This window comes from Anomaloglossus baeobatrachus, chromosome 3 (genome assembly GCF_048569485.1).
Source record: "Anomaloglossus baeobatrachus isolate aAnoBae1 chromosome 3, aAnoBae1.hap1, whole genome shotgun sequence".
In the NCBI taxonomy this organism is placed as follows: Eukaryota; Metazoa; Chordata; class Amphibia; order Anura; family Aromobatidae; genus Anomaloglossus; species Anomaloglossus baeobatrachus.
In genome coordinates this window covers 326,986,393-327,012,343 of record NC_134355.1, presented here as the reverse complement: position 1 = coordinate 327,012,343, position 25,951 = coordinate 326,986,393, and the positions used below count along the sequence as shown (strand labels likewise).

General features: G+C 42.2%; 1 protein-coding gene across 3 annotated transcripts in view; it reads left to right on the top strand.

Annotated features, from left to right (window-relative positions):
• Positions 1-25,951, top strand: part of FIG4 (FIG4 phosphoinositide 5-phosphatase) — a 384,735-nt gene that overhangs the window by 77,185 nt on the left and 281,599 nt on the right. For 2 of the 3 annotated variants that reach the window (XM_075340061.1, XM_075340062.1), the window contains one exon: positions 22,695-22,793. In XM_075340061.1, coding sequence (XP_075196176.1) covers positions 22,695-22,793 — 99 coding nt within the window. Of the gene's footprint in view, positions 1-20,000; positions 20,177-22,694; positions 22,794-25,951 lie in introns of all 3 variants that reach the window. The other variant, XM_075340063.1, reaches the window with a different exon arrangement.

The window sequence follows — 25,951 nt, the reverse complement described above, 5'->3', positions numbered from 1 at the left end:
CTCAAATATCCAATACTGCCGTGGGGTGGCCATCTAAAGGGGAAGTTTGGTTTTATAACATTCACTGTTGCTTGGAGTAGAGAGATATTTAGGGCCTCCGATTTATCAAAATTAATTTTAAAATTGGACCACTTGCTAAAACTGTTTTAGATCCATCATTAAGGACGGGAGGGATGTGATGGGATTACACAGATATACAAGGAGATCGTCGGCAAAGGCAGCGCATTTATGCTCCCGATTGGCGATCCTAATTCCCCGTATGTCCGGGCTGGCTCGAATGGCCGACAACAAATGTTCCATGACTAAGACATACAGTAAAGGTGACAAGGGGCATCCCTGCCGGGTCCCGTTTCGGATGGAGAAGGGTTTCGACAGAGTGCCATTAATCTTAAGGTGAGCAGTCGGGGAATGGTATAAAGCCATAATTTTAGATGAGAAAACCGGTCCCAGGAATATATGGTCCAGGGTCTGTGAGAGTGACTGTTAGGAGACTCTGTCGAAAGCCTTCTCAGCGTCCAAAGACAGCAACATCAAAGGAAGTTTTTTAGTATGTGCGTGTTGAATTAAATACAGGGTTTTTATGGTGTTGTCCCTTGCCTCTCTACCCGGGACAAATCCGACCTGACCAAAGTGGATCAAGTCAGGGAGCAAAGGGCCAAGTCTATTTGCCAAAAGCTTGGCATAAATTTTTAAATCTACATTAAGGAGTGATATCGGTCTAAAACTGCTACACGCCGTGGGGTCTTTTCCGGCCTTACGGAGTAGTGAAATATGAGCCGTGGTGGAATAGGGAGGGAAGGGGACGGAGTCCAAAATTGAATTAAAGGAAAGAATTATTAGGGGCGCTAATTGGTCTGAGAAGGATTTATAAAATTTGGCGGGGAACCCATCGGGGCCAGGACTCTTATTACCAGGAGTGTCGCGAATCACTGATAATAAATCCTCCAGTAAAAATGGACTTTCCAGGTTATCAATTATAGAGCTGTCGAGACATCTAAAAGGTGAGGGCATTGAAGGACACTCATCACTCGACCTGGGGGGCTCGACAGGTAAATTATATAACTTGGAATAATAGTCGTGAAAGGTATTTGAGATGTCTGGGGTGGCATAGAGTATTTCGTCGCGTGGGTTCTTGATGCAGGGTATGAGGGTATGAGCTCTTTCTTCCCTCTGCACGTTAGCCAACAATCTGCCGGATTTATCCCCAAATTCATAAAACCTCTCCTTTCCCACCTGCATTAGACGCTGGTATGAGGAATCAAGCAGTTTTGTAACCTCGAATCTAGCTTGTAAGAGGGCTTGTAAATTTGTGGCCGATAAGGCTCGCTTGTGGATGAGCTCCAGGTCAGAAACCTTATGGAGAGCTTTTACTATGTCATGGGCCTTTTTCTTTTTTGATTCGGGACCCGTGCTTAATAAAAATACCTCGCAGGACACATTTCAATGCTTCCCACTTATAAGTGGGGGCTGTGTCATCTACTGAGTGGTCCTCCATGAACCTTGCAATGGAGGTCTGAATATCTGTAACACAAAGCTCATCCAGTAGCAACGACTCATTCAGCCGCCACGACCCTCTGGGGGCCGAAAGAGAGGGGATCTCAATCGTGCAATATACTGGCGCATGGTCTGACCACAGTATGTTATCCATTCCCGTGTGTCGAATCCACGGGAGCGCGCTATGTTGTATTAGTATGTAGTCAAGACGATTATATGAGTCCTGAGTGTGGGAGTAGAAACTATAGTCTCTGTCTGACGGGTGATGTATTCTCCAGGTGTCGAACAATTGAATGCGCAGTAGAGCTTTTTTAATGCATTTAATGGTGGTTTATGCAATACTGGATTTCCCCTTGGAGTTATCTAGTGTGGGGTCAAGGGTGACATTAAGGTCGCCACATAAAATCACCGTTCCCTGTATCAAGGGGATCGCGGCGTCGATCAGACGGGAAACAAAACTGTCCTGTTTTTGATTTGGGGCGTACGCATTAATTATTGTGAAGATGTGGGTCCCCACCCTCAGTGAGAGAATAATATATCTTCCAAGACTATCTGTTGTGCACTTTAGGATTTGATGTGGGAGGGATTTATGGATGGCTGTTGCCACTCCTTTGGAGCGGGAGTCTGGGTTGTCCGAGGATACCCATGTCTGGTAATATTTATTTTTAAGAATAGGGGCATGTCCTTGTTTAAAGTGTGTCTCTTGAAGACACGCTATTCTCACCTTCCGTTTATGAAGATGGTACAGTATCTGTGTCCTTTTCTCCGGAACATTGAGGCCCCTGGCATTAAAGGAAGTGATGGTTAGGTCCACCATCTATAAAAGAATAGGACATTAGAGATATATAAGAAAGGGGATCGAACACGATCAGCCCGGCCGCCGAAGGTAGAAAGAAGAGAAGACTGGAGATGGGTAGGATGTAGCGGGAAAAAGAGGAAGAGAGAAAAGAAAACAGGGAGAACATCAGGCAAAAAAAACCTTGCACAGTAGACTAAATCCGAACAAACGTTCCTAGGGAACATATCCGCCTCATCTAGGCAGGACAGAGGATCCCAACCTATTTGGGGAAAAAGGATGTCAGACATAACCAAGCAGAGCTCTGTATATACTAAACACATTAAGGATAGCCATAGGTACCGGCAAAGGTATCAAATGTATATGTAATACGGGCGATGGATAGACTGGGAGGCAACGTGTGAGAGTCAAGTAACTCAAATAACTGTAAGAGGTATAAGTCATAGGAGCGTGTTCCACCACTGAGCCAATCCATATCGGTTACCGAGGACGGCCCGCCCTTCGGCCCCGCTCTCCTCTCGGAGGCAGCCCCGTGTTGGACTCAGGAGGTAGAGTTGGTCTGGAAGAGGCAAGCCGTTCCCTGGGTACCCACTGCTGGAGTAGAGTAGTCGGCCAGGTTGCAATATGGATTGTAGGCAGATTCAGACTCTCAGTAAAAGCCGGGAGGTCCTCTGGAGACCATCCATCGGGAGTCCTTCCGCACCGATAAGGAGAATGGAAATCCCCACCGGAACGGTAGACCCCTCTCTTTTAAAGCATCAAGAAGGGGCTTAAGAGTCGCACGTTGGGCCAGGGTGTGCCGTGAGAGATCTGGCATTATGCGTATGGTAGAGCCATTATATGACAAGTTCTGTTTCCTCCTGGCTGGTTGTAGGATGGCCTTCTTTACAGCGAAGAAATGCACTCTGCACACGATATCTCTCGGGCGGGGGTCATCTGGATCCGGAGGACGTAGAGCCCTATGGGCTCTGTCAAGCTCAAGGGGAGCTCCTGGTGGCCTCTTTAGCAAATTATTAAAGATGGAACGAAGAGTAGCAGGTATATCAGGAGCAGCAATAGATTCCGGGATACCTCTAACACGTAGATTGTTCCGTCTGTTTCTGTTCTCTAAGTCGTCTACATGTTGTTGAAGGGCAAATAGTTGCTTGGATTGGTTTTCTACAGTCTCTTGGATAGATTGAATAGACACCTGAGAATTTGATTGCTGCTCGGCCAGGGTGTCGACCCTGTGAGTAAGTGAGGAGAGATCTTGCCGTAGTTGGATAAATTCATGTTTACACTCCGCCACCACTTGATTAGCCAGTGCTGCAATGTCGTTCTTGGTGGGGATCGCTTGCAACAGTGACCGCAGGTCTGCCAGGGAAGCCGGACGGTCCTTGCCCATCGAGGCGGCAGCGTGAGACATATTGGGGTATGCATAGAAAGACTCCTGTATAGCTGGACCATATAGTAGTGTTTGCGTGCTTTGGGGGTTCTTTTTGTCGTCCCATATTTGTGGCATGGACGTATGACGAATTGGGGGTGTTCCCATCACCCTGGGCCCTCCATTCATGAGGATCAAAGTGCCTTTATCCATGTCTCCGCCTGCGGCTGTCGGGCTCTCAAACCAGGAGGATCCAGTGGACCACCGATCTGGGGAGGAAGGGGGTGCTTCCCTCTGAGGTATCCCCCAGGACTCACTGGCAACCACCCAGGGTTCAGGTGGCCCTCCTCTATTTCCAGCTCCTCCTGAGGGTCTTGTGGCCCCTGGTAAAGGCGCATGGCTGATGGCATCACCTCCCTCTCTGGTTTGAGCCCCGCTCCCCAGGCCCTCCCACGGTCCCTGTACCTGGGTCCTGTCGCCTAGCAGTCCATCTGGGTAAGCTGCTGCACCCTCCTCTCCTCTGATCGCTGGGCTTGTGCGTGCAGACAGGGGCAGTGGTGCCTGCAGTGCAGCTTCTCCGTGCAGTGCCTGCTTCTTCAGTGCCCGGGCCTGCAGCGGTGAGTCATCTTCTGAGCCCGAGCACATGTGCGCCCCGCACCCACATGCCGCACTTCTCCCAGCTCCCCTGGTGCCGGCCGCAGGTGAGTCACCAGGGCTCCCCGGCTCCAGCAGAGATACAGCGGGGGGTGAAGCAGGTTGGACGACTGCTGCGGGCGACCCGTCCTCCAGTCCTGGTCTGCCTGTCAGCGCCTCTGGAGCGCGGCCGCCATCTTGGAATGGCGCCGCAGTTGGTGTCACTTCCTCCACCGCGGGGGATCCGCCAACTCCCGCCGCCACCGCGTGTTCTTTAGAGGGTCCCTCCAGGTCACGGGGGGGGCCCTGCCGCCTCACCCCTTCCCTGGATCTTCGGCCTGCCGCCCCAACGGACACCGGTACAGGGATCCCTTCAGGCTCTGCAGGCCGCATTTCTCTCCCTGGCTGAGGTACAGTCCCAGGCTCCCGGGAACGGGTGAGGTAAGCCCCGATTGTGCCCTGGGGTGCAGAAAGTTGCCCTGAGGTGTTGGGCTTGTTCTTTTTGGTTGTGGATTTGCCCATTATGTATATTAGACCGGCCCTATGGAGGGTTATTTAGAGGAGCTCTAGCAAGCAGCGTCCTCACTCGGCCATGTCCAGCTCCGCCCCCCGATTTTTTTTTCTTTTCATTTTCATAGCTTAACTTTATATATTTTTGTGAAGTCTGTAGGTGTTCAATGTACTCACCAAACATCTAGATAAATTCCTTGAGGGGTCTAGTTTCCAAAATGGCGTCACCTGTGGTGGAGCTCCACTTTTTAGGAACATTAGGGGGGTCTCCAAACGCGACATGGCGTCTGCTAACGATTGAAGCTACTGTATTTTAGCATTCAAAAAGTGAACTGGCGCTCTTTCCCTTCTGAGCCCTGCCGTGTGCCCAAACAGTAGATTTACACCACATGTGAGATATCTGCGTACTCAGGAGAAATTGCACAGAAGATTATATGGTGATTTTTTTTCCTGTTACCCTTGTGGAGAAAAAAAGCTTTCTGGTTGAAGTAACAATTTCATGGTAAAACTGTATTTTTTTTTATTGTCTCAATGTTCTAAAAAGCACCCAGAGGATCAAGGTTCTTACCAAACATCTAGACAAATTTCTTGAGGAGCCTAGTTTAAAAAATGGGGTCACTTGTGAAGGAGTACCACTGTTTATGCACATCTGGGGCTTTCCAAACGTGACAGTGTCTGCTATTTATTCCAGCTAATCTTGCATTCAAAAATTCAAATGGCGCTCCTTCTCTTCCTGGCCCTGCCATGCTCTCAAACAGTAGATTTACACCAGATGTGAAGTTTCAACGTACTCAGGAGAAATTGCTCAACAAATTGTATGGTGCATATTCTCCTGTTAACCTTGTGAAAATGCAAAATTTTATGATTAAAGTATGATTAAAGTTTTTGTGGGAAAAAGTAAAATTTTCATTTTTTTTTTTGTACAAAATTGCGAAATTTTCACTAAATTTCCAATATTTTCACAAATAAACGCAAAAAATATCGGGCAAAATATACGACTGTCAGAAGTACAATATGTCACGAAAATACGTCAGAATCACCGGGATCCGTTGAAGTGTTCCAGAGTTATAACTTGTCAAAGGGACACTGGTCAGAATTGCAAAAAATGGCTTGGTCAGGAAGGTGAAAACTAGCTTGAAGGTGAAGGGATTTAAGACTAAACTTAAAGCATGACTGTTGTGTTCTATTGATTTATGAAATAAAAATTAAAAACATGAAACAAAGCAATATTGTAATATTTTATCAGACAAGTTTGCATCTTTCTCCTCCTGGACTAATCTTTCATTCTCAAAATTCTCAATTCACCTTAAAATGTGACTTAAAGGGGTATTCCCATCTCCAAGATCCTATCCCAATATATAGTAGGTTTAATATTAATTATATTAGCAAATATTTCCAAATAGAAATTTAATATAGTTCTTTTTGATTCACTATGTTGCTTACCTCATGTTTAGGTCATTGTAGGACCTTTAGTCATCCATGGTTATGACAACTACAGTACAGACCAAAAGTTTGGACACACCTCATTCAATGAGTTTTCTTTATTTTCATGACTCTGAAAATTGTAGATTCACATTGAAGGCATCAAAGCTATGAATTAAAACATGTGAAATGAAATACTTAAAGTGTGAAACAACTGAAAATATGTCTTCTATTCTAGGTTCTTCAAAGTAGCAACCTTTTGCTTTCATTACTACTTTGCACACTCTTGGCATTCTCTTGATGAGCTTCAAGAGGTACTCACCGGAAATGGTTTTCCAACAGTCTTGAAGGAGTTCCCAGAGATGCGTAGCACTTGTTGGCCCTTTTGCCTTCACTCTGCGGTCCAGCTCACCCCAAACCATCTCGATTGGGTTCAGGTCTGGTGACTGTGGAGACCCGGTCATCTAGTGTAGCACCGCATCACTCTCCTTGTTAGTCAAATAGCCCTTACACAGCCTGGAGGTGTGTTTGGGGTCATTGTCCTGTTGAAAAATAAATGATGGTCCAACTAAACACAAACCGGATGGAATAGCACGCCGCTGAAAGATGCTGTGGTAGGCATGCTGGTTCTGTATGCCATTCAATTTTGTATAAATCCCCAACAGTGTCACCAGCAAAGCACCATCACACCTCCTCATCTATGCTTCACGGTGGGAACCAGGCATGAAGAGTCCATCCGTTCACCTTTTCTACAAAGACACGGTGGTTGGATCCAAAGATCTCAAATTTGGACTAAAAAGCAGACCAAAGCACGGATTTCCACTGGTCTAATGTCCATTCCTTGTGTTCTTTAGCCCAAACAAGTCTCTTCTGCTTGTTGCCTGTCCTTAGCAGTGGTTTCCTAGCAGCTATTTTACCATGAAGGCCTGCTGCACAAAGTCTCCTCTTAACAGTTGTTCTAGAGATGAGAAGGTGTGTCCAAACTTTTGGTCTGCACTGTAGCAACTATGAAACTGTGACTATATGCATGGATTGAACTAGGGATATCTAAGGTACTACATTTCTAATTGGAGGTATTTGGTGAAATTATTATTACACCTACTACATATTAGGATTGGATCTTGGAGATGGGAATAACCCTTTTAAGTGAATACAGAGGTGAAGCTCTGCCTTTAGCTCCTCTTTCCTCCCATCATCCTCAAAACTTGTCAGTAAAAGCTGCCATCTCCTATCTCACGAATTTAAAAATCTGTATTCACTTAAAGTGACTCTGTCAGCAGGATTTTGTTGCCTCACCTGAGAGCCACATAATGTAAGCTAAGAAACTGTGAATCCAACAATGTATCACTTAGATTACTGGCTGCAGCCGTTCTGACACAATTAAAGCTTTTAGATTTAGCAAAATAGCAGAGCTTAGAGCTCCGACCCACACCAGGCTCTCAATAGAGATTGTACATTGACAGTGAGATGTCAATCACAGGAAGGGGACTGCTGTGCATGACATAATGTAGTCCAGCAATGATAATCACTAGGTGATAAAGCCTTTAGTTTAAGTAAACTACAGCACACAGCCTAATAAGAGAGGCATAATTGATTTGTTTTTTAACCCCTACAGCTTGCTGTCCTCAGATTACATAGCAAAATCCTGCTATGATTCTCTTTTAGTCACATTTTACCTGTGAATTAAGAATTTTGCCACACTGACATGTGGTCTGATTGATCCCTCATTTATTGGCACTTTCTTTCCTCTTTTTGTCCTGTATATGCATTTAGTGCCAGTGGTGATCCCAGTGGTTTAGCGGTGCCCTCCTCATTTTCTTGTTTTCCAAATAGTCAATATGGTCCAACAGCACTATTAGAAGGAACCTGTTACATAAAAAAATAAAAAATGTCCTCTGTGTGATTCTCACCTTCCAACGGCTTCACCCTTTCTCGCAACCGCTCTGTCGTGCTCCAGCGATTTGTGACCTGCTGGCAGCTCCAGTGTTTCATGTTGTGCACCAGAGATCACAGCTCAATACATCTCTTTGAGAGCCTCGTTCTGGCTCTGTTAGAGAAGCATTGAGCTTGTTAGCATTACCTCTGACTTGTGGCCAGTCAGAAGTTGCTGTCACAAGATGGTGCTGCGGGACCAAAGTGACATCGGTAAAAGTTGAAGCCACAGGAAGGTGAGTACATGACCGAGGACAGAGGGCTTGGATTTAAAGCAACACTTCATGGCTGGGAAAATAACTCCTCTGGAGTGATGCTATTATAGTGTGTGTAACCTGCGCAGTGCCTGCACTTCGAACCCTGCTGCCGGGAGTAAAAGAACTTTAATCCGCCCCGGCAGTCTGCAGGTTTCAGTCATTGGGGTGGCACAGGTGCGAGTTCAGTCACTGCTCTGTGTATAGAGTGTGGCAACCGTGACCCCTGCACTAACCGACAGACGTTCTTGTTTTTACAAGGACTAACAATAAACTTTTAAGGGTTGTTTGACACATAATATAGTCATCTGCCTTTCATCAGTGACTATTCAGGAATTCTTTAATTGCCAGCTGTGGCCTTGTGGGGTGATTTGTTGGCATATCTTAGCCTTAACATGTGCCTCCATGATTTCTTTGCTTATGAAGTAGTTTCTGGAGCCTTTAGAAGCATTTCTGGCGTAATACGCCTTGTAGTGAGGCCTTCCACGTGCCTTTTCCTCAGGGAGTGTCGGTTGGTGGTTCCGAGTGACTTTCTATACCGAGGCCTCTGTTGGCAGGGTGCGTGCTTCCACAATCATCACACTTCAGTAGAGATTGTAATTAGCTTATCGTTTTCTTCTTCTGTCAACAGTATTTGCAGGGGAATATATCTAACCTTCGCTCTAAACATCTGACATGTTGCTTAAATGTAAACTCTCAGCTTGAAGCCCAAGGCAATTAGACTTTCCAATTTGATAACTGCATATATAAAAACAAGCTTCATTAGTTGCTTGGCAACGTGTGCTAAGGCAGTTACCTAGAGAAATTCACCAATATTACTATGCCGAGCGCTCTTAGATTCTTCACATGCAGATAATACTCTCTGGTACATCTATCCAAGTTCAAAACAATTATAAATTTACTGATCAAATGATTCCCTACATAATATTTTTTATCGTTTTCAATTGTATTACAAAGTGGAATCCTCTGCTGATCATCAACTTCTTGTCTTTGCCGGACATTACTGGCTGTGACATTTCATTACAATTATGCTTTTCAACCATCTGTTTTCCTTTCCCCTTGGGATCTGAATATATTTATATAGATTGCGTGTGTCGTACGCAGATAGTGAGTGAAAAAATGATGGCGTTCTGTTAAAGGTGTTGTCCTGTTTTTCCACCTAATCTAAAGGCCGAGTCACACACAACGACTTTCCAGCGATCCCGACAATGATACGACCTGATAAGGATCGCTGGTAAGTCGTTGGGAGGTCGCTGGAGAGATGTCACACAGTCAGGCCTTACCAACGACGCAGTAACGATCAGCGACCTGTATAACGATCTCGGCGGGCGTTGTGACCGTGTTAGGAGGTCGTTGGTAGGTGTCAAACACAGCGATGCGTCCTGCCCAGCAGGACATCGCCTTTGAAGAAAATGGTCCGGACCATTCGGCAATGACTAGCGATCTCACAGCAGTTGCCTGATCGCTGGTAGGTGTCACACATAACGAGATCGCTGGTGAGATCGTTGCGACGTCACAGAAACTGTGACTCAGCAACGATCTCGTTAGCAATCTCGTTGTGTGTGACGGGGCCTTAAGAGTAGCATGATGTAGAGATATCGCCAGTGATTTTTTTCACTTACTGGGCTGCATAATGCAGCAGTAGATTATCACTAGAGGACTAGTACACCTGCAGCCATGTAGTCCTTCATATTCATAAACTCTGTATAATCCCACCCCCAGCAGTGATTGCAACTTTCTGCCTATGCACAGTGTACACAAAAAATATACCAATGACTGGTGTACGCAGGGTTATACAGAGCTCGGCATTCAGATACCTGGTAGATCTCCAATCTCGCTAGAGATTTTATCAACATTGCAGCATGCAGCCTATAGGGTAAGTGATACATCATTAGAATCATTTACTCTGCCTCAACATTATGCTGCTCTCTGATCAGAAAGAAAAATTTAGATGACTGATTCCTGTTAAAAGGTATGATCCCTGCGAGTTACCTCTATCTTAATACTGAAAAAAGAATTATTTAGAAGAAGCTAGGAAAACCTTTGCTTTTCCAATAATAATTGTTTTCATATTATGTCAGCATATTCCACAGCGCTTTACAGACATCATCACATTCCCCATTGGGGCGCAGTCTAAATTCCCTATCAGTGTGTTTTTGGAGTATGGGAGGGAACTCACACAAACATGGGGAGAAGATACAAACTCCTTGCAGATATAGGCCTTTTTGGAACTGGAACCCAGTGTCCTAGCGCTGCAAATCAACAGTTCTTACCACTGAGGATCTTACCCTATAGATCCAGTATAGCTTAAATATTTAGCTCCCGTAGCTGTGAGAATAAGGTCTAAGGCTGATTTTACATTTGTATGTTTCCAGTCCGTGTGTAGACTGCATTGTCTAGACCGGCCACTGGTTTCCTGAGCTGAACTCCACAGTCTCATATATGCCTAACATGCTGTTGAGTTCTGGAGACCCGTAGCTGGTTAAAACATTGCCGTTTTACTTGAACCATGAATGTCAAACGTGTGAAGCCACTCTTCGATACAGTCTTGAGGAGCATTCTTGCAATGTTGTTAATGAGCCCTGAATACGCATAATACTATATATTCAGATTTTAGATTTGACAGTGTTTAAAGGTTTGTTGTTTTTTTAACACAAACAACAAACACATTTTATTTTAAAGTTCATCAAATGAAAAGAATTTGGCACAAATCATTAAAATAATAACTAGACAAAAGGTGAAAATGCAATAATGAATTGGTTCCTGTCTGTTTTATTTTCTATAGCTAACCATAAATAACTAATCTCCAATCCTCCCCAGTCATTCTCTCCTTGTCTTATATCCTGATTTCATTTATGTTCTGTGGTTTTCTATCAGTAAGGTATCATGTAGAATTTAAATGGTGATTTTATTACCATTAGGTTTAATCTATGAGAAACTGTATGATCTCTGTGACCAGAAAAATGATTAAGCATGGCATGATCAATGGTTCTTTTCATGCCTTTCATTGATATGTATGTCTCCTCTCCTTTTCTTTTATATCTGAGGGCTCTATTGCATTTTTCTTTTGTGCGACAGAAAAACATACAATATAAAAATATAAATATAAAAATATTCTCTAAATGTAGAAGAAGATACAATTGTGCAAACTACCAGCCAAGAAATTAACCCAATTAAACCGAATAATTGCAAATATTGCCTTGTTTGAACAAAAATACATTAGACATGACTAACTTTTAATTAACTTGATTTTCTGTTGTAAAGACCCATAAAATTAGCCTATTTGTTTTACGTTGATGTAAATTACTTAATCAATGTCTCCATCTGGACTGCTTATTGATTTTTTTTTCTTTCATTTTTTTGTGTTATATGTTTTAGAGTTGTGTAAGACATATGAAGCCCGATTCATCAAAGTTCTTACACCAGTATTCTGGCTTAAAAAGCTTTAACAATCGCATAATTTTGGCACAACTGGCAGCTGCGTAAAAATGATGCAAGTTTTAGCGTTCTCAGAACTTTTTCTCCAACTCCAACAAAAGAGCTGGGGTGGGACAGGAGTGTGGCAACCACCGCTTGTGAAATCCTAAAGAGCTGTGTCCTTTGTTACCCCACAAATTTTAATCCAGCAGGTACTGTGTAGTAGGAACTGGGGCGAAGCGCACACAAAGGTGAACGCCATTCACCCAGCACTCCTGATTCATGAAGAGGCATATGCATCTTCATGAATATAGAGTCTCTGACTTCAGCACATCTACTCAACAGGACCGACGAAAATGACACTGGTTTTGATGTATAAGGTCCATAGTATATATGTAAACACACACCATGATGATTAAAGCACCACTCCAGCATTTTTGTTTTTTTTTACCTCTGGTGTTTAATTCTAAGTTCCCTGCCACCTGTCTTATCACCCCCCTCTGGCATCTTCATCTTCTGCTCAAGTGTTTCTTGGAGGCCACTCTAAAATACAAGTCCATGGAATTGTGCATTAACCACTTTCCAACATAAAAGTAGTAATAATAATGCTACATCTAATGCTGGAAGGTGTTCCCAAAAATGGACATAGACACGCGGCTGGAAGCAACATAAGGCACAAGAGGAGGTCGAACAATAACCCCTGTGTCTACCAAATAAAATGGCCTTTTGCTCCTACCATAATTGGGATATGACAGGACTCTGGCTATATTCACACAATCGTATTTTCAGTCTGAGTACTGTCCATTGAAAAAAACACTCACCTATTCGTCTATGGGTGCTCAAAAAATAAATGGATCCTAGATGAATCATCTGTATAGCATCCAATATTTACGGGTAAATTTCTATTATTAACCACCTTCACGACATCCACCGTACATGTACAGTGCAAGTCGGCAGCGGTTGTATAGAGCGGGCTCACGGGGTGTTAACCTGTTAAATCCCTCTGTCAGTCTGACAGCGGGATTTAACACGCATCTGCAGGAGGATGTGCCATTTTAAGCATGCGTGACGTGATCGCGGGTCATCAATCTGCTGTTAGGACAGCAGGGGGTGTGCTGAAGACATCTGTGTTTGTCACTGCAACAATCCTTTGAAACTCTACCTGTGGCTTCAAAGGAAACCATGATTTTCACTATAGCCAGCAGTTTTCTGGCATTGATGTATATAGCACAGGTGATCAGACAATTGCAGGTTATATAAAAAGTAAAAAAAAAAAAAAATTCAATTATAAAAGGATAGACGTTCAAAAAGGTTTACCCCCCCTTTTGCCCCATTCAAAAACCCTGCTTCCATTAAAGTCAATGCAGCTAGGAGCCACAATGCGGACAGAGAGGGAGACGGACAGAGAGGGAGACGGACAGAGAGGGAGACGGGCAGAGGGGAAGACGGGCAGAGGGGGAGACGGGCAGAGGGGGAGACGGGCAGAGGGGGACACGGGCAGAGGGGGAGACGGGCAGAGGGGGAGACGGGCAGAGACTGGGAGGGAGGCAACGCCGGGTACTACAACTAGTTATGTATAAAAACAAAAAAATAAAATAAACTATTATTGCGCTGTTGTTTTTGTTCCTCTTGCCTCCCAAAAATCAGAGTAAAGCTCAGTTCACATTTTTTTTTCTGTGCCCTACAATGAGCATCTAGGTTTCTGTCTAAATGTGATTCAGACAGAAGCGCCAATTTGAACCATTAATTATAATGAGGCAAACTTTCATGGCATTCACATGATTCAGTTTGGTAATTTTCAAAGACACCGCTATCGATGAGCTGGATGATGCGGTTTCTCTTGTCTTGGGAAATCTTCTTCATGCTTCTCCTCGATTCAAACAAGTGACCTTTCACTGTGAATCAACCTAATAACACACTGAGCAATTAGGGAATGTGAGAACAGGTTGTAATTTTGTAGTATACTGGATGAAAATGATTGTTCAAACAGCAGGAGCAAAACTGTAACAATGCAGTGACATGACAAGAATCTGCATAACTAATCATATACTAAATAGTTTCAAGTCAGATTTATGTATGGGATAGCCAAGATGATTGTATAAAATGAAGGTAGTCTCATGCTGAAAGATGTAGTGGATGGTGAGATATGGAGCCTGCAAATCAAAAGATTACTCTTTTGCTCGTCAGTGCATGTTTAAAATCTTAGTGTGAACGTTGTTCTGAAATTTGGTATTAAAATGAAGTTGTCAGCAGGATTTCCCCTCCAAATTCTTTGTATATACCTGTAGCTCTTTCAAAGACAAGTCCAGCAATACCTTTATATGGCCAGTCTGTTCCTCCATTACTGAGAAATAAGCCTTTGAATTGGAAAGCAAATGAGGCTGTACATCTGATGCCTCTGTCACTCCAACTCTATTCCCTGCCCAACACAGATTCCTACTGCTTGACTGACCACTTTTGTTCTGTGTGACTTCAGGCAAAGGAGTAGTCAGTCATGCAGGAGGATTACTTGTTGCTGGACTTGCCTTTAAAATAGCTACATTTCCATATAAATAGTTTGGGGGTATGAAATCCTGGTGACAAATTCCCTTTAGCTCTTCAAATATATTCTAATAAATACAGAAAATACTTGCAAATATGAAAATATTTTATTATAATTATTGAAGACATCGTGCTTGGATTGTCTTTCAGTAGTTTGATTAATTAGTCATATAATTGAACAGCTCTGTGACCTAAGCGACAGTTCATACACATGGCTTTCCATGTTTTCTCAGTCTTAGAACATTATTGTTGTCTGTATCCCCAGCTGGGATACAAACTAATCTAATCGGTTGAAAGAGCAGAACAACAAGGGCAACTTCCAATAAATCAACACTTTGCATCAGCTGTTGGCCTCATGCTGTGCATTGCTTTAACAGCAAGGGCATTGAGCAGATTGGATTAGGATCAAGTTGTCCTGATGTCGATAGTTCACTATGTCTTTTATCAATCTTCTGGAGTTACATTCTTCTTTTTAAACTTTTTTTGTAGCATGGAGAAGGGAGAACTTAATACCACATGCCATATATTATGATTTTTTTTTAAAACGTTACCCCTTACTTTAGCATGCATATTGTATTTATAACTAACACTTCAAATGTAATATAATATGTGCATGTATTTGTGGCCAAAAGAGACTTAAACAAATTTTCTTTTTCACAAAGCTTGCTGCTTTAGTTCTATAGTCGCATGTGCATTAACTCTAAATTGTTATGAAGGGTGAAGAGATGAATTGCAAAGTCGTTGTTTAAAATGAATATAATTACAAATGCTACATTTTCACTGAATTTCAGCCTAGCCACATAATAATAATCTGTTTACATAATTTTATAAAATCAGTAATTCCTGTTAGCTCAGGAGAAAGTGTTAACAATGACAAGGTAGCTGATACTTATCTGTCTTGCTGATTTATAACAGTAGAATAATGGTTTTAAAAAGGAGCTTTTGGTTTAAATCATTGTCTTCTACTGTTACATATGAGTACCTAACTCCAAGAAAACACATAGTCATCATTGCTTTTTATCAAAAGGGTTTTACGGGCAAGGACATTGCTGCTTGTAAGATTCTTTCTTAATTGACCAATTATTTTATCATCAAGAATTTTAAGGAGAGAGATTCAATTGCTGTGAATAAAGTTTGAGTGCCCAAGAAAGTCCAGCAAGTTCCAAGAGGATTTCGCTATGATATTGGTTCATCAACAGCGGAGAGCTTGCTTAGGAATTGCAGCAAGCAGCTTGTTGGGGCATCTGCACACACAGTGAGACAACGGCTTTTGAAGACTACACTGGTGTCAAGAAGAATGTTAAAGAAGCATTTTCTCTCTGAGAAAGAAATGAAGGGCAAACTGACAGTCTGAAAAAAATACAGGTATTGGATTGTGGAGAATTGGAGTAAAATTGTTTTCTCTAATTAAGCCCCCATCAGACTAGTTGGGACATTTTGTAAAAACAAGGAAAAATGAGCTATTATGTGCAAATAGAATTAATTTATTATCAATAGTAAAAAAAGTAGAAAGGACATTAGGGCATAGGATAGGGAACATACACAAAGGTCCCGTAAACCACAATCACAGTACAGTAATTACAATGAGATGTTGAAACCCCAATTACAAATGATATAGGTAAGGCCTAACACAAAATTAGTAATATGCAACCAAATTAGGGATGGAAACAGGCTGTAAATCCTATAATGAAGTCCGTGAGAGAGTAATACAAGTCACCACACCCCCCCAGTTCTCCTGGTGACAGAAAAAATTAGCAAAGAAATTAGAAAGGGACATTGATGCCCAAGAATCAGCGCATAGGTCACACATCACCGAGTATTTCTCCATCAGGCTCATAAGGGGGACGTGTCACCTCCGACAAACCAAAATGACCCTCAAGGTGGAAAGTGGCATATATGTTGATCAGAAAAGTTGGGACATTTGGAGTATTGATTTTCCAGAGGAGAAAAGATGAGTTCTTTCATGAGTTCTGTGTCATGCCATTCATTTGTTGAGTTGCTTTTCATTCACACGTGTGGGATTGCTCTCAATTTTGCCTACGAACTGCCATGAATAAAGAATTGTATCTTAATAACGTAAAAGATCAACTTTTCCCAGCAACCCTGGAGAAATTTGGCTATCAACAATGCTTTTTCCAGCCTGATTATCTACAATATTACACTGCAAAAAGGATAACTAAATGGTTCTGTAAAGAAGACATTGACATTTTGGGGTTATGGCTAGTAAAAGCTCCAGATCTCAATCCGATTGATAACTTATGCTCAGTATTTAAAAAGTAGATAAACAAATAAAAAAACTAAGAAATTGTGATAAACTCCAAGCATTAATTAGACAAGAGTTGGGTGTTCATCAGTCAAGATTTGGCCTAGTAGCTGATATCCAGCATGTCAGGGTGAATTGCAGAAGCCTTGAAAAATAAGAGTTAACACTGTAAATATTGCGTCTTTACATAAACTTGATATATTTATCAATAAGAGTTTAAAAATTATTTTAATTCTACTTAATTTACCATAGAAACATCTGACTAAAAGAAGTTAAAACACTGAAGCCGCAAAGTTTGTGAAAAACAAAATTTTTGTCCATCTCAAAACTTTATCCTGCCATGTCTCCACTAAGGGGTTTGAACCAGTGATCTCTAGTTGTTGATTGGTTTGTCTCTTGGTTTATCCACAGCTTGTTTTGTGTTGGGCCAGCTGCTGAAGGATCTTTTGTCTTTCTTTCTTATCTCAGCTTTCCTGTTTCACTTCTATTCAGATATGTGCATCCTCTCGTTTTGTTTACCCAATCATGTTTTGGTAGGTGCTATTTATAATCCCTGCTCACATGCCTCAGCGCTGGCTATATTTCTGAATGAATGGTTGTCTGGAGTCCCAGCTCCTCAGTTAAGGTTTTCTTACTGAGAAGTTGCTATTGCTATTTCCTGCAGTTTGTGTGAATCTTTTCCCAGTTATCTCCTATGTTGTTTCATTTAGGTTTGGGAGGGTTTCCACGTATTCTGTTATTCTTTTTGGTTTCTTGTATTCCTTCATTCCTGTATGACTGTGTTTGCACGTTCCTAGCCTTGTATCTCACCCTCTTTGTGTTCACTTCATTTATGTTGATTGTTCTTTTTGTGTTAGGGGCACTTTGCACACTACGACATCGCAAGCCGATGCCTGCGATGCCGAGCGCGATAGTCTCCGCCCCCGTCGCAGCTGCAATATCATGGTGATAGCTGCCGTAGCGAACATTATCGTTACGGCAGCTTCACATGCACTCACCTGCCATGCGACGTCGCTCTGGCCGGTGAACCGCCTCCTTATTAAGGGGGAGGGTCATGTGGCGTCATAGCGACGTCACACGGCAGGCGGCCAATAGAAGCGGAGGGGCGGAGCTGAGCGGGACGTAAACATCCTGCCCACCTCCGTCCTTCTGCATAGCCGACGTGAGCTGGAGGACGCAGGTAAGGTGATGTTCCTTGCTCCTGCGGCTTCACACACAGCGATGTGTGCTGCCGCAGGAACGAGGAACAACATCGTGACATCGGTCCTTCCGAAATTTTGGAAATGACCGATACTACACCGATGATACGATTTGGACGTTTTTGCGTTCCTTAATCGTATCAAAAAGGATTTACACACTACGATATCGACTGCGACGCCGGATGTGTGTCACTTTCGATTTGACCCCACCGACATCGCAGCTGCGATGTCGTAGTGTGCAAAGTGCCCCTTACACTTGGTTTATAGCTTAGGGTGCAGTTAAGGACACTCAGGGTCAGCTGTTAACTGATCTTAGGGTGCCAAACTCCGCTGTCAGGCAGGAGCAAATCAGAATTAGGCCTGAGGCATGCACTAGCCTGTTTTGGGACCTGTGTGGCTCTGGTTTTACATTTCTCTTGGTTTGTCCATCCATCCCCATGAGAGTGTTAGGGTTCAGTCGTAACACTGGCTATCACTGTACAGGCTTTTCTCTGACTTTCTTTATCATCTACCATTCCAGAACTTCTCAGGGGTTTCTCATGTCTTCTGGAAGTTAATTTTGCTGTTAAGTTTGTCCTTAAAGGGGGTTATCTGGGACGATTTAATTTTTATACTACGTGTCTAAGAACTAACAGATAGGTAGTTGCCAACTACCTGCCTGTTTTGCCCAGTATCAACCTCTGTCAGAACAGAGATTCAGCGGCTTCCACTGACATCACATTGACAGAAGACTTCCACTCTGCTCTGTTGACTAAGCATGGTTGCCAATGTCATGCCGATTGACAGTCTGCTCCACACTGACTGTGGTGAGCTGGCTGTCAATCAGTATGACATCGGGAACCACATCCCATCTACAGACCAGCCCAGAAGAGGAAAGGCTGCTCTATTGATGTGAAGCAGCAGAATAGCTGGCAGGAGCCAGCCGTGATCACTGTGAGTTGGTGCAGGTGGAACAGGCAGGTAGTGAGCAATTACCTACCTCTTCGTTCTTAGGCCCATAGTAAAAAAGTAAAATAGTCCTGAAAAACCCATTTAATACCTATCCATTGTAAATCTAATTGTGTTTTTAATTGCAAAGCCAGATTTAATCACCGAGAGAAAAGTTTCCCTAAGAAGGATAGGTTACTCATGCCCTCCCTCCTTGACCCCTTTTCATTGTTAACATTCAATTGTTAATAGTAATTCTTTTTTATGTATATTTATTTCTATTTGTCCATGTGTGCCAAAATATCATTGATATCAGAAAATGTAATAAATGAGGCATTACCACAATATAGTGCCATTGTCAAGGTCATCATTACCATTGTAACATATAACTTTGTACGACTCATTAGGATTATACTTAATAAAATATCAGTATACTGATGCCATATTTTGACAAACTATAGATTATCTTTTCTGTATCTAATGTGAATCTGTGCAGTTACATAGCTAATATTAGAGATAAGTTATTCAAAGTGTAAGTAACTCAGGCCAAAGTCAGTTTTTGCAAAATCAACACTATGGGAGGATAATGGCTTACTGACATGTGTAGTGTGCGCTGGATTTCTCACTTCACATGATGGCAAAATATATGTTGGGATGAGGTGCAAAATCTAAAAAATAAAACATATTGCACTTATTTGGAAAACTTTTATAGCCATATTGTATTTACAATAATGCATAAAACACGTATCAGAAGTTGAAAATTAGACATTTTTTCTTTTCATTTGAAAAAACTTAACTCATTTAAAAATTGCTGAAAGTTTTTACATTTTTTACATTATTTTTTAATTCCCTTAGGGGACTTGAGCTTGATATAATTCGATCTCTTATGCCACACTGAATAAAAATATAAACACTTTTTTGTATTTGCTCCCATTTTTCATGAACTAAACTGTGAGATCATAGACTTTTTCTTCGTACACAAAAGGCCTTTGTCTCTCAAATATTGTTCACAAAGTTGCCTAAATCTGTGTTTGTGACCCTTCTCTTTTCCCGAGATAATCCATCCACCTCACAGGTGTAGCATATCAAGATGCTGATTAGACAGCATGATTATTGCACAGGTGTGCCTTAGGCTGGCCACAATAAAAGGTCACTCTAAAATATGCAGTTTTACAGTATTGAGGGTGTCTGGAGGAGGGCGTCAGAAAACCAGTCAGTATCTGATGTGACCACCATTTGTCTCCCGCAGTGCAGCACATCTCCTTCTCATAGAGTTGATTTGGTTGTTGATTGTGGCCTGTGGAGTCTTGGTACACTCCTCTTCAATTGCTGTGCAAAGATGCTGGACATTGGCAGGAACTTGAACATGCTGTCGTATACGTCAATGCAGAGCATCCCAAACATGCTCCATGATTGACATGTCCGGTGAGTATGCTGGCCATGCAAAACCTGGGATGTTTTCAGCTTTCAGGATTTGTGTACAGATCCGTGCAACATGGAGCCAAGCATTATCATATTGCAACATGAGATGATGGTTGTGGATGAATGGCACAACAATAGGCCTCAGGATCTCATCACTGTATCTCTGTGCATTCAAAATTTCATCAATAAAATGCCCCTGTGTTCATTGTCCAAAACATACTCCTGCATATACCTAACCCCACTGTTACAATAGGCCACTCGATTCACAATGTTGACATCAGCAAACCACTTACCTACAAGACACTATACACTCAATGTACCATTTGCCCTGTACAGTGAAAACTGGGATTCATCTGTGAAAAGAACAACTCTCAAACGGGCCAGATGCCAGCAAATGTGAGCATTTACCTACTCAAGTTGGTTATGATGATGAACTGCAGTCAGGTGGAGACACTGATGAGGACGAAGAGCATTAGATGAGCTTCCATGAGATGGTTTCTTACAGTTTATGCAGAAATTCTTTGGTTATGCAAACTGATTGTTGCAGCAGCTGTCCGGGGGGCTGATCTCAGATGATCAAGAAGGTGAAGTTGTTGGCTGTTGAGGTCCTGGGTTGGTGTAGTTACACATGGTCTACGGTTTTGAGGCCAGTTGGATGTACTACCAAATTCTTTGAAACGCCTCTCAAGATGGCTTATGGTACAGAAATTAACTTTCAGTTCACAGGCAGCAGCTGTGGTGGTCATTCCTGCACTCTGCATGCCAATTGCACGCTCCCTCAAAACGTGCGATATTTGTGGCATTGTGTGTGATAATTCTGCACATTTTAGAGTTTCCTTTTATTGTTGTCAGCTTAAAGCACACCTGTGCAATAATCATGCTGTCTAACCAACATCTTGTTAATCTATCCAACTCACTGGTGTGATATATCTTGGCAATGGAGAAATGCTCAGTAACACAGATTTATACAAATTTGTGAACAATATTTGATAGAAACCGTCTTAGATCTTAGAGAGGAGTTCATTAAAATGGGAGTCAAAACATAAGTGTTGTTTTTATATTATATTTAAGTGTATATCTGGTATTATCACAGAATTGCAGTATATAGCGAAAATCATGGTCAGCTATGCAGCTAAGCCTTTTGCGGAGTTTTATAGGCGTACAAAGATGACAGTGATAGAGCCTTTAGTAGATCTTTTGCTTCAATGGTAACTCATTGGCATCCTACCACTAATTCGCAAGGAGCCGACGAGATCCGACGCATGTGTACAATTTAAATGCAGTTGTCAGAGTTTGACAGTGACCTCTAAATAGTTATCATCCGTGGCTGAAGGCTCAGGTAGTGCTTGTTAGAGACAGATGGCAGCTATGTAATATAGCCAGCATCTACCGCATGTGGATAGAGCTCAACTCCTGAGCAAACTCAACACATATGAACTCCTTCCTATCATGTTAATTGACAAATTCTAATGCGGGAAGGTGTAAAACATGCCGGAAAGCCTATTAATTAGGCTGTCTACTTTGTTATTAAAGTGGCCTGTGAACAGCTATCCTTGTAGAAGATTTATGAAAGAAAAAAAAAAAAGCCATTCTTGGCACCACAATCTACCTTCATGTCCAACACTTTTGCTCCAATGATCTATGACTGAGTGGAAAGGATGGCGTTATGCCCACCAGTGACGTGACTGTGACAAGAATGTCTGTGACTATGTGATTATTATTTTATCATTGTATTGTGACAATATTAAGTCTACAAATATAGAGAGAGTGCATAAAAATCATGTCTCTTCAGTAAATACGTAGGATCTTCTGCAAGTCATGTTAAACTGTATGCAGTTTTGCTACATAGCTCTCTGCTTTCACTACCACCATGCTTCATCTACATGTGAATTCAGCCTTATATTTACTTAAAGTCAACCTGTCATGTCAAAAAACATTATTAATCTGTAGATGTGGGGTTAATCTATAGGCTAATAGCATTCGAAAGCCATGAGGCACCCGCACTGTGAGCCTTATAACCAGGAGGAAATTAACTTTGTTCCTCCCAGCAGCCTCAAGCTTTTAGTCATAGAGGTGTGCATGGAGCAGCTTCAGTCACCGCTCAGTACATTTTGAGTGGTGGCTGTAACTGTATACCATGTATACCCCAGCACTATCTGACAGCCGGCTCAGCAATGCATCAGTACAGAGCAAGCCATCTGTCAGTGCTGGGTCATATTTACGGCTGCCGCTCACTGTATACTACAATGTGAATGAAACTGGTCTGGCTGCACCTCTATACTGGACAGTCGTAGGCTGCCAGGAGGGATAAAATTTATTCAGATCTTTGTGTCTTTCAATTAACCTATTAATCACATTTTTAACGACAGTGTTCCTTTAATGTGCTTACAGTGTGCATGTGATCATTGGGACTTATAAAGTTAGTGTTGTATATTCGCCTTATATGTCTATCATTTTTCATATTCATTTCACTGATGATATTTTATATACTGGTTTGAACTTTGTGTCATATTTTCTTTAGAGATATTTCCTTGTGGGGAGCAATCATGCTGAAACGAAATATCGCGTATTGAAAATTGACCGAACTGAACCCAGAGACCTGGTTATCATCGATGACAAGGTATGTTCAAGATAATGCCATGTACATGTTGAGTAACACATAATATAACATTTACTATTTTTCAGCTATATTTGTTGCAGGCAGGCAAGTGAAATCAGGAGCAAGGCTGTGCAATCTCAATAAGCAAACATTTCGTCACATCATAGATTTTCAAACGGAGTTGAGTAGTGACAAGTAGAACAAGTGCTCATCCAGCACTTCATTTAATGGATTTCCATGGTCGTATGGAACATCATCATGCACAACACTAGACAGTTACTGCAGTAGTGCAAGGAACACGACTCTGAAGCAGCAGAAATGTGTAATGAATCATATGGGTGATGAATCATATCTGGCAGTTTGATGGGTGTAGATGTGGCGGATGTCGAGAGAATACAACTTTCTAGAATACATAGTGCCAACTGTAAAATATGGTGAATGAGGGAGGATCATATTGGATTATTTTAAATGTTTAGACTATGTCCATTATTTCTGATGAATAATAATGTTAACACCACAGAACACCAATACATGGATTTGTTCACTAGTGTAAAATAAAATAACAGGTACTCCCCTCCTGCACCAACGCTGGCGCTCCCAGAGATCGCCTTATACCATTTGAGCAGTGAAGCCAATCAGCAGCTACAAATGTGCTGCAGTTCTCTTACGTACTTCAGACAAACCTTAGTAAAGGAAGAGGGAGAACTGCAGCACATTAGTGACAGCTTATTGGCTTCAATTCTCATGTTTCATAACAATCTCATGCAAACTCTGGGAGACCCTGTGCCAGTCTCTATGGAACAACGCTTGTGTGGGAGATGAGTAATCTGTTATTTTTTTTCTACACTGAGGAATATAGAATTTAAGAAGTAGTTTTTGGAGTACTGAACAACTCCTTTAAAACAAATTTATGCCTCCAACTTTGCTACAAGAGTTTGGGAAAGGCTCTTTCTTGATTCTGAGTGGTTGTCACCTGTGCAAGGTTCATAAAGTCTTGGTTTAACAAGTCTGGTGCTCAGGAACTGTCAGACACTGACTTTCTACTCCAGCATCAGTAACTGATCCCACAAATGCTCTTGAATTCTCAAAAACGCCAAACTAAAAATGTGTCTGATAGTGTATCAAGAGTCTTCAGTGCTACAGACAACTACCGATGTCTACTAATGCACATAAGAACAATTGACAAAACAAAAAAGGACCTGGAAACTATATGCAAAGACTTTCAAGGCCTAGGCCAAAAAGGGAAGGAACTGGGAGTGTAGGTCTCATTCTCACTATCCTTCCAGTGGTTGGACATGGAACAAGGTGTTTGAACAAGGTTCTACAGGTGAACAACTAGCTACGTCGATGGTGCCGTCGGCAACATTTTGGTCTTTTTGACCATAGAGTGAAAGCTATACTCCTTGTTAGAGATACGTTGCATCTTTCGAACGCAGGAAAACAATATATTTGGGACTTGCTACACTCATCAGGAGAGCTTTAAACTAGAGCAATATAGGATGTGAAATATTTTAAAAAAGGAAAAATTATGCTATTAATAAATTCTTTTGAGAACCCTGCTATTAAAGATGAAATAAAGAAGTAAGACATCAAATTATGAATGAAAATAGAGGAGCCAGAGAAACCAACTAGAAACTAAAATGTGTCTATATGAATGCACAGAGCACGGGAAACAAACAAGGAGAATTAGAGCTGCTAACATAGGAAGAGAGATCAGATGTCATAGGCATCACTGAAATTTGGTGGGATGATAAACATGATAGGAATACAAACCTTGAAGGCTACAACTTATAAGAAACATGCTTAACAAGAGGGGAAGAAATGTATGTTAGGAATACATATATCTCCACAGACATCTAAGCTTCAGAGAATGGTAGCAACTGTTTAAGTAATGGTCATGTCACACACAACGACAGCGACGACGACGTCGCTGCTAAGTCACGATTTTCTGTGACGTAGCAGCGACCTTGCTAGTGATTTCGCTGTGTGTGACATCAACGACCTGGCCCCTGCTGTGAGGTCGCTGGTTGTTGCTGAATGTCCTGGACCATTTTTTAGTCGTTGCTCTCCCGCTGTTAAGCACACATCGCTGTGTGTGACAGCGAGACAGCAACAAACTGAATGTGCAGGGAGCCGGCTTCTGCGGACGCTGGTAACCAAGGTAAATATCGGGTAACCAAGCAAAGGCTTGGTTACCCGATATTTAACTTGGTTACCAGCGTCCACAGCTTTTTGAAGCCTGCTCCCTACACACGTAGCCAAGGTACACATCGGGTAACTATAAGCAACGCGGTTTTCTTATTAACCCGATGTGTACTCTGGCTACGAGTGCTGCGAGCCAGCGCTAAGTGGTGTGTGCTGGTAACCAAAGTAAATATCGGGTAACCAAGCGAAGCACTTTGCTTGGTTACCCGATATTTACCTTAGTTACCAAGCGCAGCATCGCTTCCACGCATCGCTGCTGGCTGGGGGCTGGTCACTGGTCGCTGGTGAGATCTGCCTGTTTGACATGTAACGACGCAGCAGCGATCCTGATAAGGTCAGATCGTCATCGTGATCGCTGCTGCGTCGCTACGTGTGACCTAAGCTTAAGAATACAAGGAGAGATAAAAAAAAATACACTATGGTAGGTGTTTACTATAGGACACCTGGGCAGGGAAGATACTGTATGTATATGTTGGTTTTTTTTGTGTGTTTTTTTTTTTTTTATATATACATCAGATGTTTTTATTCTCAAAGTGTAACATGACGATCATGGTAGTTTTTAACAGTCCAGATATTTGTTGGGAATCTCTCTCGGGCAATAGTAATGGGTCAACAAAATTCCTAGCTTCTCGCTGACAATTTTCTTTCAAAAGGTAGAAGACAGAACAAGAGGATCTGCCATCTTGGCCTAATTTTTACCAACAGGAAGGAAATGGTTGAGAAAGTAAAGGTGGCTGGGAAATTAGGAGGCAGCGATTATGCTATCCTTGAATTTTAGATTACAAGAGGAGGAAGACCTGCAAGGACTCAGACTTTAAGGTTAGACTTCAGAAAGGCAGATTTTAATGGACTAAGAAAAAAGATTGGCTGGATGGCTGGATGTTCCAAAGGACAGTAATGTCCAAGAAGGATGGGAGATTTTGCTAAATAAAAGTCTCACTGCACAATCAGTAACAATCCCCAAAAGACAGAAG